This window comes from Oppia nitens, unplaced genomic scaffold (genome assembly GCF_028296485.1).
Source record: "Oppia nitens isolate AA-2021 unplaced genomic scaffold, nextdenovo-longstitch-racon4-pilon3 scaffold5_pilon_pilon_pilon, whole genome shotgun sequence".
Lineage (NCBI taxonomy): Eukaryota > Metazoa > Arthropoda > Arachnida > Sarcoptiformes > Oppiidae > Oppia > Oppia nitens.
In genome coordinates, this window is record NW_026533243.1 from 60,445 (window position 1) to 77,721 (window position 17,277).

The 17,277-nt window shown below is 21.7% G+C and overlaps 1 protein-coding gene across 1 annotated transcript in view; it reads left to right on the forward strand.

Moving 5' to 3' along the window:
• Nucleotides 1-1,094: 1,094 nt before the first annotated feature.
• Nucleotides 1,095-17,277, forward strand: part of LOC128961476 (glutamate receptor ionotropic, kainate 2-like) — a 61,686-nt gene continuing 45,503 nt past the window's right edge. The window contains exons 1-5 of the mRNA XM_054307720.1: nt 1,095-1,448; nt 2,192-2,913; nt 3,735-3,788; nt 14,458-14,610; nt 16,227-16,409. Coding sequence (XP_054163695.1) covers nt 1,349-1,448; nt 2,192-2,913; nt 3,735-3,788; nt 14,458-14,610; nt 16,227-16,409 — 1,212 coding nt within the window. The 5' untranslated portion in view covers nt 1,095-1,348. The remainder of the gene's footprint in view (nt 1,449-2,191; nt 2,914-3,734; nt 3,789-14,457; nt 14,611-16,226; nt 16,410-17,277) is intronic.

Sequence of the window (17,277 nt, forward strand, 5' to 3'; positions counted from 1 at the left end):
TGTTACCGACGGGTAGTGTTTGATACGTGAATGTAAAGCATTGGTTAACACAAAAAAAAATTAATTATTTAAATAAAATATCATTTTTCAAAAGCCTTAAATATGTTAAATGCAATTTTAAAATATTTCTCATATTAAAAATGATAAATTGAAATCTCTTACTATTTTAGACTAATAACACTTTGATTATTATTCAATTAACTTTAAATATTATATTGTGATATAAAGTTTTTTTGTTGTTAAACTTTAAACATATTAAATATGATATTTAAAAAAAAATTTATTAACTTGAATAAATTATTGGATATGTCAATTTCAAATATTTCAAATTTTTTAATAATTTATAATAATATTAAATTAATATCTTTCGTATTATTATTTTTATTATTTATTTAGATTATTTAGTTATAGTATTACTAGTGATGTTACGTAACACTAGTTAGCGTTGGTATCATCTAATAGTAGTAGTAGTAGTAGTATTAGTAGGACTGGTAGTTGTAGTGATGCTGATGGGAGAGAGAGAGAGAGAGAGAGAGAGAGAGAGAGAGAGAGAGAGAGAGAGAGTTTTGTTGGCTTATGCTATAGTAGTAGGGGTTTTGAAAGCTAAATAGAGAGAGAGAGAGAGACTGTTCACATCCATCCATCCCTACATACATACTGTACATCCAAACTGATGCATACATACAGATGCTCTCAATAGTGTTGTGTGTATGAACTGAACCCAACATATTATTATTATTATTATTAGTGACTCTGAGACTTACAAACTATAATAATAATAAAAAAAATAAATATTTGTTTCACAACGTGTTTTTAAAAATAGTAACTTTTTTCCTACTAATTAATTTAAACTCTACACAGTATTTAAACCTATGAGTGCAATATATTTTTTTTGTTGAGGTGACTGTATGTAATTGTTTTTATTGTTAAATAAAAGTGTTTCAAATTTAAACTATAAATTTAAATAATAATAATAATAATTAATATTTAGAAAAAAATTTGATTAATAAGAATATTCTGGACTTAATTATTATTACAGTATTATTATTATTAGACAACTTTTAAAATGTTTATTTAGAGTTGTGTTGGGAAAAAATGTGAAAAATGTGATTATATGCTAAATAATTGGTAGTTTATATGTAGTTCAGTGAAAGTGTGTGTATGTGTTTGTGTGTGTGTGTGTGTGGGTGGGTGAGTGAGTGTGTATTTTTTAAAATAAATAAATATAAAAAGTGTTTAATTATGTGGAAGTGCAATAACTAATATCCATCAAGCAGAGCACCCACCTAAAAAAAACCTATCAGCAACAACAACAACAACAACAAAAAATGTTATATCATTTAAAACAATGACTTTATTATTTAGATATAAATTTTTGTTGTCATTATGTCTAATCATTTGGCAAATTGTCGTACAAATTAATGGACTTCCAGGTGTCATAAAAATTGGTATGTATTGTATTAATGTGTTTCAATTTTTTTAAAAAAAAATACTACTAATAATAATATGTGATATTAAAAAATATTTTATTTAATTAAATTAGATTATTATTTTACTATATTATATACTACTGTATGGCTTAAAGTTAATTTTGTATTAAACAGTTAGACTTTATATTACATAATATAATAATTAGATGTTTGAAAGAAAATTGATATTATTATTATTATTATTAATAAATTTATTGAACATATAAACTAACTGTATATTGACATTTAATATAGCACATATATATATATATATTAATATTATACTGTCAAAAACATTAATAACATAGCATAAACATTAAATATGAAAGCAAATTAATTATATGTAGAAAAATTGTTGCCATAGATTAACATTAATACTATTTAGTATAAAACTTATGCAACTTATATATACAGCTAATCGTTATTACTTATTATTAATTGTAAACTAATAATAATAATAATAGTTTTTATAATAAATAAATAATATAAATTTACACTGATACAAATTATATATATATTGGTACAAACATAACAAAAAATTTCAAAAAAAATAATTTAATTTTTTATATAAAATGGGAAAAAATAATTTATTATAATTCAAAATTAATAATTAATAATTTAACAAAAAAAATAATATTTTAGTAAAAAATAAAAAATTTAAATATTTTTAATTTTAATCCCCTCCCCCCTCCCCCACCATATCAAYCAACCCAAACAAATAGGCGGTATCTTCGAGTCGGGCGAAACTGAACTGATCGACGCATTCAAAGCGGCCGTCGATCGGGTCAACAATGATCGTACTGTATTGTCCCGCAAGCAATTGATGGCCAGAGTGGAGACCATCAAACCGCACGACAGTTTTCATGCGGCCAAATTGATATGCAATAATCTGGTCAACGACGGTGTTTGGGCGCTACTCGGTTCGGAATCGCCGGCCGTCGGTTGGCTACTGAGATCGTTGGCCAACAATCTGCATATACCGCATCTGTCGGTATTCTGGGACTATCGAACCTATCGTCAGTGGCCAGCAGTTCATTCGTCATCATCGTCGGTAGCCGGTAGTGGTGGTGGTGGCCAGAGCTATCATCACGGATCGACTACGGCTGCTTCTATAGCCGGTAATGGTGCCAACTTTACCATCAGTTTATATCCCGAAGCATCCGTACTGAGTCAGGCATTCATGGATTTGGTACTATCGAGAAACTGGAAGTCATTTACGCTGATATTTGAACAAAACGATGGTCTAATCAAACTGAAAGATCTGTTAAGGATTACCAGTCATCCGAATATGCGTCGGGTAAAGATGTCGATCTTGCAGTTTGATCCCAACTATCCCTATGATCCGAAATTTCAATACCAAAAACTTATCAAAGATGTCCATAAAACTGAACATAATATTGTCCTGAGTGTCAGCAATGATAAAGTGATTGAATTGTTAAGACAGGTATAAATCAATCATAAATAATAATAATAATAAATTTAGTTTTTAAATTATTAATATTTTTTTTATTGGTATTTAAATTTTAAAAAAATATATATTAGTTTTTTGTAGTTTTAATTGTATAGTGTTTATAATGACTTTTTTTTAATAAATTTTAAGATAGTTTAAGATATATATTTATTTTGTTTGGTTGTTGTCTTTTATTTTGTTAGTGATTTTTAAAGTTAAAGTTAAACACTATTTAATAGAAAATTATAAATTAATATTAATTGTTTTTTTTTTGAATTTAGAATTAATCTGATTTTTAAATTTATTGCTTTTAATTATCTGAAAAATTATTTTTATATTTGTTGTTGTTAGTTAGTTGCATCTAATTAAACGTTTAACTAGTTTTTAATAGAAAAATAATAATAAAGAAACAATATATAATAATAATAATAATAATARTAGTATATATACTATAAGTATTTAAAAAATCAATGATATATAACTGTATATATATGTAAAGTACAGTACAATAGCATACAGAATATACAGTATTTTTATAGATTATATATATATATACTGTATGTAGATTATATAGTGTATATAAAATTATTTTGTTATTTTGAATTTTTATTTAAATTATATATACAATATATATATAATTTATATTTAAATGTTAGAGAGCTATCTGTTTGATTAATTGTAGGGCAATAATTTAGTTTTGTGTTTAATTTATATATATACTGTACAGTATATATATATACAATATATATATATATATATATAATCTGTAATTTTATTTATTTATTTTTATTTTTGATCTCAATGTATATATATAGGCGGCACAAATGAAACGATTATCAGAATACGACAATTATCTGATCACAAGTTTGGTAAGACATTTAAAATCATTAATATAATATACTATAATATAATTATATATATATATATATAAGTAAAAAAAATTAATAGTTTTACTTATATAATAAAACTATTAATTTTTTTACTTATAATAACTAAATAAAAGTATATAATCATCAACAACAACAACAACAAAAAACAGTAGCGTATCAATCATATAATATATATATAAAAAAATAAAATTTATAGATAATTTTGCCAATTGTTTTGTTGTTTATTTATGTTTTGTTAGTTAGTTAGTAATTTATTTGTATACAATTAATAATATATATTATTTTTGATTTTTGGTTACTGCTTTAATAGTTATTAATATATTTTTATAGTAAGTTTAATGACTTAATCAACAACAAATAAAAATTTATTTTTTATTGTTATATAATCTCTCTCTCTYTCTCTCTCTCTCTCTCTCTCTCTCTCTCTCTCTCTCTCTCTCTCTCTCTCTCTCTTTCTCTTATATTAATAGTTATTATGATTTTCTCTAATAATAACTTTTATTAAAATTTTGTTGTTGTTTTGATTTTAGTAATTTATGAATAAATTTTTATATATATAAACTAAGTTATTATCTTATATGAGATAATTTTATGGGAAAAAAGATTTTACACATTTTTTTAGAGAATATTCTTATAAAAACTTATTTTTGTTTTTATTTTTTTTTATTTTTAACACATTATATATATATATATTATATACTGTATATAGAGTAGACCATAGAGTACAGTACCAAAAAAAATAGTTTAATCAAAATATTTTTTTATATGTAATATTATATATATATATTAAGTAAAATTTATTATATACTGGAAAGTTTACTTTTCTTATAGAAAAAAGTTATAATTTAATATTTTTTTCGTTGTTGATATTATATAATGTATATATAWATATATATATATATATTGTATATAAAGTTTATAAACATTAACATTAATATTGTTTAAACTTTTCTATACATTAAGGTATTAATGAAAGTTAATTTTTGTCAATTAGTGTGTTAGTAGTAGACAATTAAATACACCAAAAAGTTATAATCATTAACCTAAAGTGTTAGACTATATTTTATAGCCTAAAAAAGTTTGTTTTTGCAAACAACGACAACAACAACAACAACAAAAATCAAACAACAAATTAGATAAAAGTAGTTATATGTGTCCAACAATTAGAAAAACGGAAAAAATATATAAGACTTTACTTTAACATTAACTGTGAATTTAATTTATAATAATTTACTTATAATTAAATGGAAATTTTTCTAATTCAAAAAATAAATAAATAATTTATTGTATATATATATATAATATATATACTGTATACTTAAACTGTGTGTTTATAACCAAATAAATTATTTTAATTTTATACTTGATTTTTATTTATATTACTGTTACTGAATCTATTGAATATATTTTTATTTATACCACATATTTACACACACATATATATATATATTTATATATTGTATATAATGTATTATTATTATTATACATATACATTAATATATATATAGAAAATTGCTAAATAAAAACTACATATATATATATAAAAGTATTATATATATATATATATATATATAAATTTATCTAAATAGTTAATAGACAGTGGCATACATTAGACGTTTAAAGGCTATTAAAATAATAGAAAAAATAAATAAATACAACTCAACATTTATATTCATTATAATTACCAATACTATTAGCAATTAATTTCAGTTTATTTGTTTTAGTTTTAGTTTTTGCAATAGTCTTATAAAAATAATATCATTATTTCATATGTCATCACACAAACTAGTGTAACAAAAACTTATTTATTTATTTATTTTTTTACTTAATATATTAATAATATAAAGTGTTCCCAATTGTTTGTCGCTAAAAATAACTGTATGTCTTAAATACAGTATATATATATACAGTTTATATTAGTATTTTAATACATATTATTTTACTATTATATTTTGTTGTTGTTGTTATTGTCGTACAAAATCACTATTACTATTATTTTTATTGTTTTCATTGACTATACATTACAATACAGACACAGATAGTATAGTAGACACTATTTTTTTTTGTTGTTGTTATCAATAAGTTTGTTTAATGATAGGGACAGTTAGTTAGTTAGTTAGTTAATAAGTTAGTTAGATGATGATAATGGGAGGGTTGTATAGGGGGGACGACAGTTATTTATGATGTGCTTTTTCACACAYACACATTAAAACACAAATACATTAGGAATATATATATAWAAATAAAAATTGTTTGCATTTATTTATTTATTTATTTTTTTTTGGTTGATGTCTACAACAAAATTGAAGTAAAAWAATAATAATAATTGACATACATTTCTAGTGTTTAAGTGTAATGTTTAAGACATTTACTCACGTATTTCAAATGCAAACACATAACTACTAAAATGTTTGTTGGATATGGATGTGTGTGTAATCAATACACAAATAGATATATACATATAAAATAAAACTTTTAGACATCTCATCCATTGACTGACACATTGGTAATGCCTGTTATATACMACTATAAGTATATATCAAGTATTATATAATATACAGTATGATTACAATACTTTTATATATATAATATTAGGATGTGATCATCAATAAGACATAGTAGTAGTAGTAGTAGTAGTGAAAGCAAAAAAAAATACATTTGACTTAACAACACGTAATGAAAATGGCAAATAAATAATAACAACAACAAATATATATATATTAATATATAATATAATATTAAGTGATTTTTTTGCACTTATCATAGTATAAGAGAAACCGGAAGTAAATGTTTGAATAATGTTTGGCCCGTTATTTACTACTGTATAATATCTACAGTATATATATATATAAAAATATATTATATAATGTATTACATATCACTTGTAGGCCTCTAACTAAATCAACAACTACTCACTCACTCACTCACCCACTAAGTCTATATTGATGTTGATATTTAGCGTCTTTATATGTGGTTTATATCTGTATAATATGTGAATTGATGTCTAAACTTATCATTAAGCATAAAATAATATAYATATATATACACACAAAAACATTGACATATTTTTTTGTTCAGAGATATATTTTTTTGGTAATTATTTTTAGGAAAATATGAAAACATAGGTTTTTTTTCGTTAACTTTCGTTTTATTTTTCTTAATCATATTTTTATCGTATTTATTATATTAGATAAATTGAATTTAAAATCAAAATATTTAATGTGATTATATTTATTGCAATATATATATAAATAAAAAAAAACTTTTTTATCGTTTACCGCAATAGTTGTATTTATTATATAAATAGTTTTCTATGATTTATAGATATTAGTAAAATTTAAATAAATATATATTATATATATTTATAATGTATATTGAAATAAATAAATTCTTTAAAATAGTTTATATACATGTATTGTTTTAATATGTATATATATTGCAATAAAAAATAAATAAATCTAAATAAATAAATAAATAAAAACCTTTGAATTTTATTGATTTTGCTATTTAATAAATTTGTGACAAAATTTATAGAATTTAAAAAATAGATATTTGTTTTAATAATAATAATAATAATAAAATACATTTATACATATATTTGGGAAAATGTACTATTTTTAGCAATATTACGATACACATTATAACCTCAATGCTTTTTTTAATATTAAAAAAAATAAATATAATTTATATAAATTGAAAGTACCCGACAAACAAAATATCTAAATTGAATTTGTATTTTATTTTTTTTTCATTTGTATTCTAATATATATATATATATATTATAGTATACACTCTATATCTATGTTTATGTATAATAATAATATATTGCATATATATATATATATATATATATATATATATATATATATATATAAATATATAAAAATTGTTTGATACAAACTATATATATATATATATATATATATATATATATATATATATATATATATATATATATATATATATATACAGTATATTTATATTATTGTTTAGAGAATTATGTTAGCAGTAATAGAGATATTTATTTTTAAGAAAATAAAAAAAAATTTTAACTTAGAGTTAAAGAAAAAAATATAACATTTTATTTTAGAAATTACTGGTACTATTTGGGTAAATAAAAAAAATACTTTCAAAAATGCTATATTTTTTGTTGTTGATGATTTTTACAACAAAAAAAAATAACAATAATATTTTTATTTTAAAATTTTCCTTATATTTTTTTCCAAATGACCAAAATAAAAAAAAAACTTTTATTTTTCAACAATATTTTTAGGATGATTTCTATTATTTTATATATTTAATTTTGCTATTTTATTTTTTATTGATATTTATCGAATTTTCACAAAACTATTTTTGTCACCAAAATAAAAAATCTTAAGTATTTACTATTTTTTACTTTATTTTATTATATTATTATTATTATTTACTTTTCATCATAATTTACTTTTCCAGTGGTTTTAACTTTCAATTGCTTTTTGTGTAAATATCAACTGAATTATATGAAGTATATATTTTTAAATGAAAAAAATTATATATATTTTATAACTTTGAACATAAAATAGTTTATAATGTTGTCATCAATTTAAGCTTAAGTTATATATRTATTGTTAGATAGTAATTGAAATTATTTTGTTTAATGAATCAAATTAACATATTACTCGTATTATTCAAGATATCATATATTTATATAATATATATATATATACTGTATATATATTTAAATATAAAACACATATGTTATATAAATAAAACTTGACACCTATTAATTATTGTTATAAATATATACATATATAGTATATGTACAATATATACACAATATATACTGTATATAATTGTTTGAAAACAAAATTTCTATTTTAATTATATATCTAAAATATCGTAACCAAAATAAAATAATATGCAAATAAAATTAAATATGTCATATGATAAATATTATTATTATTTATTTGAATAGTACAGTATCTAAAAATTATCTTCAATGATACTGTTACAATGGTACTGAAGTTTATGGTAATGAAATTAATACATATTATTATTATTATTATTATAATATATCATTTTTATGAACTATCAAAAATTTTTTAGCTTACATATATCATACGGTATATCATATCAAACTGTATTATGAATCTATGAATAACATTGTAATATAAAGTTTATGTACTGTACAACTAATAAACTGATAAAACTGTATGAGTGTTGATAAAAATCACAAACTTGTTTGCATTTATTATCAATGAATAACTTATATTATAAGTTATATATATATATACTCATTGTCTGTTCCCATGTATATCCCAGTGCTCGTGTATGTGTATGTAACTTATATATATACAGTATATACTACAAGTTAGCTTATATAAAAATATAAATGTTATGCTAACAGTGGAAATCCGTGCGAAATAAGCACCGGTAACTCATAAACCGATATACAATAATATTGTGTACTTAATTCAATTCACGGACTACTACTACTACTTTAGCTAAATTGTAACAATATATACACACATATATATATATATATAGAAATTATTTGGCAACAAATAGTCGACTTAAAATATATTTTTTATAAATATAYCATAATTTTTATTTTATTTTTGTATACAGTTAACCCATAGATCATATGTTATGTTTGAAAAAAAGGCAAACATTGGCAAACTTTTTTTCCTCTCTCTCTCTCTCTCTCCAAGTGATGATTGCTTTGGTTTTTATACCATATATTTCACGGATAAGTTTCAATCGGTTTTTTTGTTGTTGTTTTTTACACAACATTAGTATTTCCTCAGCTTATACTATATATAGATAAGTAGCTGTCGTCCATCATATAAATGTGTGGCCATTGTTTGATACAATCGGTTTGATGTTTGCGCCAAATAAAAACTATTGTTTTTTTATATTAAACAAAAAATTGTTATTATAAAAAAAATTAGTGTAAAACATGTTGATTTTGATGACACAAAAATAATTAATTTATAATTCTAATATTTATTATTAAATTTTCTAACAAAATTTAGATTTATTTAATATATATATATATACACACAGTAGTAATGTATATATAAATAATTGACAAATTAGTTATGACAACAAATTTTTGTGTCTACTTTTATGTATGTATGTGTCACTAGAGCTAAACGTTAAGTAAATAAATGTGAAACACACAGAAAAAAAATTATATATAGATTTATATATCTATAAAAAAAATTGATAGATTGTATGTGTAAAGGCATTTGAACCCCAAAATAATATATATATAGTAAAACACAAACTAAATAAACATAATTTTTTATGAGTACTTATTTATATTATATATATATATATATATATATGTTTTATTTGTTGATTGACTGTTTTTTCACTATTTATTTTTCCAATAGTTATATATATATATAATGAACTTATCTCATAAAATATATTGTGTTGTTATTTTTAGTAACTTTATTTAAAATTCAACCCCATTGATTAAATAGTGAATTACAAAAAAATAATGAAAATATATATATATATATATATGAGTGTGTATGTGTATATATATATGTGTGTGTATATATATTTATTTTTTATTTTAGTTTGTTTAATCAAAAATAAAAGTATCATAGATATATAATACATATAAATTTTATATATATTGATTAAAAAACAAAATTATTTTTTTTTAAAAAAAACTTATATACTGTATAATTTTTTTATTTAAGTTTAATTTAGTATAGATTTACATTACAATTTAATATAATAGTATTTTCTTAATTAGCTATTATATTGCTGAATTGCCTGTTATATTAATAGATAACAATTTAATCTATTTTTTCAAAAACAAATTTTTAGTTGAATTTTTTTTTCATTTGTTATAAATAGTTTGATCACACAAAATGTGGTCAAAAGAGTAAGTGATTATTATGAGTGGGTGGGTGTGTAATAGAGAGTGAGAGAGAGAGAGAGAKAGATTTTTTTTGATAAAAAATTTCTTTTTATGTCCCGATTGTAAATCATTTTAATGGTCAGCTAATCGACATTCACGAGCCGTTACCACCACTTATATAGTATATTATGTGAGATGGGATGCCTAACAAAACACATACACACTTACATACAGACACTACTGGAGTTAGTTTATACAGTATATAACTGTGCTCTATATTTATAGCCTTCTAACAACTAAATACATGTAGTAGTAGTAGTAGTAGTAGTAGTAGTAGTACTGCAACTACTATTGATAGTAATAGTGGTAATCGTTTTAAAGTTTATTTTTCACTCGTGTCTTGACTTTAGTGTATTATTTTTTTCTGCCGAACTATTCATTTGTATTATATATAAGAAATTGAAATAAAATAAGAAAAAAAATATAATCTTATATATGAAGTGAAAAATTTTTGTTTGAATTTCTATAATATACAGTATATATATATTGGCTACATATTGACTGACTGTTTTGGATACTATATTTTATTTTATAAATATATAGATATATAGTATATAATGTTATATAAGTGAATATATATATATATATATAAATTACAGTATATTAAATACATAGTGTATAGTATCTAAAAAGCTTTAGATATATTTGTTATAATATTAAACAGATTATGTACTCATAGTATATACAATACTCATTGAAATATTATAGTATATCACAAAACAATATACCATACAATGAAAAATACAACATTTTTTTGTTGGTTTTGTTTATTTGTTTGTTTGTTTGGATTATGTTATATAAATCAATGATCCGTATAATAATTATATTAATAATATTACTATAAGAAAATGAATCTTTTTTTTGTTGTATTATTATTTTTATTATTTATGTTTATTTATTTTTTTTTGTCTTCAAAAAATTATTATATTAGTCAACATAGAGAGAGAGAGAGAGAGAGAGAGAGAGAGAGAGAGAGAGAGAGAGAGAGAGAGAGAGAGAGAGAGAGAGAGAGTGAGAGAGAGAGAGAGAGTGAGAGAGAGAGAGAGAGAGAGAGAAATACAGTAAATACTTGATATATATAAACACATTGTTATATCATTTTTTAAAGTATTGTCTTTCGCATAATAGTCGGTTTAAATCAATGGTAAACAATGTTATAATAATATTGTATTAGTGTTTTATATTATATAATATATTATACGATATATATATATATTAAGCCATATAAAAAAATTGCAAGAATAAATTCTGTTATTTATTAGTTTCAATAATAATAATAAAAAATAAATATTTTTCAAACATTTTTTTCTGTTCACATTATTTTTAAAAAAAGAAGATTTGTCTGTATTAATGAATAATGTATTTTAATTTATTTACATTTTCTTTTCATAAGATTAAAGTTGATTTTTGCAAATATTTAAAAAAAAAAGTTTATTATAGATATATATATTTTTAATTTTGATTTGATATATATATATACATATTTTATATTATTTTTTTCATTCATATTGTCATTAATTCACTATATTTAATGTTTAAAAGCCATAAATATTTATAAAGTATTGTAGATATAATATATATATATATATATATATATATATATATATATATTATACAGTAAATTTATATATAAAAAATTGAAATCTCATTATACTCTCTCTAAAAAAATTTATATGAAATAATTCAATAAATATTATCAATAGATATAACATATATTTACTGTACTAAAATTTATATATATATATATATATATAATACAAGTGATGGTCAATCATTGAAATTGAAAATACATTTTTTCTGAGGCTTATAATCTAATTTTGTTTGTCATCGCTATTAAATGTCATACAAGTATATATATAAAAATAAAATAAAAATCGTTGAGTATAGCAAAATACACAAAAAAAAAGATATTTATTCAATAAAAGTTCAAATAATATACTAAAATATATACACACAAAAAATCATATCAATTCAATAAAAAAAATACTACTACTGTAATCAAAATATATAAAATTATTTTTCAAAAAATAAAATCATTTGTGCATAAATAAATTTTTTTAGATATAATTTATACAATATAAGATATTGCTTTAATTTATTATCAATAGTTTTTACATAATTTTATTTCAACGATACGTTAGAGTATACTAATGATAATAAATGATTATTTTGTTTTTTATTATTATTATTATTATTATTACTACTACTGCTAATACTACTACTACTACTACTATATTATAATTACAAACGATAACTATTGTGTTATCTTAGTATACACTATAGTGTATATATATATAAACTATATTAGTTAGGAGACACAGACACATATCATATTATTTTTATATATATTATATATATGTTATGGACATGACTTGTATTTTTTATATACAGTAATACTTGTCATAAACTATACACTTCATTGTATGACAGGGTGAGAGAGAGAGAGAGAGAGAGAGAGAGACAATATCCATGATTTATATCCCCCGTTTTTACAATGATTGCATGCACGGGGTTTTGAGAGAGAGAGAGAGAGAGAGAGAGAGAGAGAGAGAGAGAGAGAGAGAGAGAGAGAGAGAGAGAGAGAGAGAGAGAGAGAGATGCAGACACCGGGAGATCTGTATTCACAATGACCTGTGTTTGTGTATGTGATTTGGAGGACAACCAGCATATACTGTATGGCAATAATAATTTTGTGTCTATCCTCTTTTTTTATATTTTGAATAGTCTGTCCACTCAAACAAACACATACAATGTGTAAGGGTTTGAGTAGTAAATAATAGGACACACATATAAACAATTTTTCACAATCAAAATCCCCAAATCGATATCAATCGTATACTAATAATATATATATATATATATATATATAATATATATTATAGTTATTTTTATATGTTTATAGTTAAGCATAGAAAAGAAGACTTATTTGGTATTACAATCAAACAACAGCACCACATAATGTATAGACAGGAATAGACATATATAGTATATATATATATATATATATATATATATATATATATATATATATATATATATATATATATATATATATATATATATATATATATATATATTATAACATACCAGTTCTGTATTGTACAGTACATACAGAATATACAGAGACAACATGTTTATCACCCGTTAGGATATACAGTACAACAACAACAACAACAGCAGTCATCCCAAAGAAATGTTAAATAAATGTATTGAATTGATCCAAATGTCTATAATTTTGGTGTTACTTTTATTTATGTTATGTTAGATCTCTCTCTCTCTCTCTCTCTCTCTCTCTCTCTCTCTCTCTCTCTCTCTTATTATCTATTTTTTTGCTACTCGTTCATCACACTCACACACACACACACACACACACACAYACACTAGCAATAACATACTGTCCATATATTATTTTTATATATATTACAGGTATATATAAATCTATATATTATGTCCAAAAATAACTAATTGAGTTACTCAGACTGAGAGAGAGAGAGAGAGAAATAAAACTAATTTTGTTTAGTTATAGTTATCTATTGTATACTATATATATATATATATATGACATCATAAACTTAACGCTGTAATCATATATTTGCTTAATTTTTATTTTGTTGTTGAAATAAAAATATATTTAAATCATTTAACAGTATATACAGATTTAAAAAAACTGTTCAGATAAAACATTATGTTTTTTTTATTAATTATTAATTATTAATATTTTTATCGCAGGACATCCATACACTAAATCTGAGTGAATTTCAATACATTCAGACTAATATAACTGGCCTTACATTACTTGATCCGAGGGGACAGGAGATCGGTTACGCACAGAGAGATTGGATAACTGGAAAAGTGCATTCAGCCGTCAAAAAAGTCGTACCGGTATATTATATTATTCAATATATATTATGACAAACATATATATATATATAGGGTAGCTAAAGGGGGGGGGTAGGGGGTAAAACCTCTTACCCCCTAAGATCGAGAATTTTTGGATCTTACCCACAACCCCTGACCTGAAGTCAAAAAGTTAGGGGGTCTATACCCCCAAACCTTTTCGAGTTTTTTTTACCATTATTACCCCACCCTATATCCCCCTAAAATCGAAAACCTTTATCATATATATATATATATATAATGATGAATACAATTATCATTATTATTATATTTTTTTTAAAAATAAATATATTTATGATTATTATACAACAAATATATTTATACAGTATATTCTGTTTTCAATATTAATATATATATATATATATACATAGAATTTATTATTATTACTTTAGTAACTATTTATTTATACTGTATTTATTAAAATTTATATAATTTATTTTATTTACCATAATATGTCTATTATTAAATAATTAGAGATAAAATTCAATAAACAAATTAAAATTAGTTTATAAATGATATACAGTTTATTTATATATATACTGTATATAATTCATATATGTATTTATTAATATGTATACAATATAACCACTATAACATTAATGAATTTCAACTATTACTGATATATATATATATATATATTAATATAAACAATATATACTGTATATATAATGTATTTTTATTTAGATGTATATATTGTATATCATATATAGGCATTGCTAAGAAATATATGGTAATACATATTCATTGGGTCAGAAAATCAATAATTAACATTATACTGAACTCTACAATAGATACTGTACTGTATTTACAGTATATGATAGAAAAATAAGGAAACGTTAGATAAATATACTGTATATTACTGTATATATATATATACAATAATTTTATGTATACCACATACAATAACACTGTATATTGTATATAAAATTGAAAGATAGAGTTAATGAATATATAGTACACACATATAWATATAAAGATACATAAAAGTAAACATAAATGTATTTTTATAATATCCAATGTTAATTGGAAATTTTTTGTTATATATATATATATATAAAACAACAATAACATAGTATAGTAGATAGAGCACCGGGATGACAGCGATAAATTGAATGCCATCACATTACATAAGATAGTTAAAAATAAATAAATATATATTTTTTGTGTATAAACAGTATAGAATTTATTTAATATATTTATTTTTGTTATCACATATATTATTCTAGCATATAATAGTTTATTTTAAATATATTAAACATATAATTTATTTACTGTATAAATATATAGTATATTTTTAAAATTTATTAAATTTTTTAAAAATATATATATTCGTGCTATTTGTTTGTATAAAAATCAATCAATATATTATATATTTATATATAATTATTTTATATTTAATAATTTCTAATTCCTAGTATTTTTTTATCTTAATTTTTTTCTATAATGGCTTTTCATCGTGTCTTTTAAAAAACTAATAATAATATTTAACTGCATATGGATTCACACACACATTCACATACATACACACTTACCCACTCATCATCATAATATCGATATAATCTTATATATATATAAATATATATATATATATATATATATAGACGACAACTGCCTTAATATACGATTCTGTGACCCTCTTTGCCAAAGCTGTCGATGACTTTGAGCGCTCGCAACAGCAATCAATATCATCGTCGATGCAATCAATGCCAACAGTGCCGATGGTTGGGTGCGAGAGCCGCGATCCCTGGCCTTATGGGACATCGCTTATCAACTTTATGAAAGCCGTAAGTGTTTTGTTCGTGTTTTGCTATCTCTCTCTCTCTCTCTCTCTCTTTCTTTCTCTTTATCTATCAGACTGTCTGTATATCAAAAATACTACACACACTTACCATAAGTTATCGGTACTCTCACTCCTACCTAACCTCCCTTTCCTTTCTCTCTCTCTCTCTCTCTCTCTCTCTCTCTCTCTTGTATTTTCATCATTTATTCCTTACAATACTGAGTACAGCAACACAATCATCCCTTTCCTCTACATTTCTCTCTCTCTCTCTCTCTCTCTCTCTCTCTCTATTTCTTTCTCCATATTATAGATATCTTTACCCATAATAATGTGTCTAATATACAGTACATATACACAAAGTTCATGCTATCAGTCACTGCTATACTGATAGTCATTATTAATCGTTAGTTTCATTCAATTTATTTATTGAATCTCTTATTACTGTTAATATATGTTATTATTATTTTCTATATTCTGTATAAACTGTATATATATATATAATATATAAATTTATATTCTGTATATTTATTTCAATGATTTTTTTTGCTGTTATATATAGTTTTTTGATATTATGTTTCTCTCACTTAATATTTTTGGACAAATTTTTTTTTTGCTTATTTTTGTTTTATCTAATAGGACATATTTTATTTTGTCATTATTATTATTATTATTATTTTATTGTTGTTGTTGTTGCTGTTTTCAATTGTATTTCAAATGTAATTGATTGCGACAAAAGCATTAATGGCTGCAAAAAAAAAATTATGATAATAATAATAATGATAAAACAACAAAAAACAAACAAAATAAATGAGAAACTTATACATTGAATTAAATTTAGTTATAATTAACACTATTATTATTATTATTGTGGA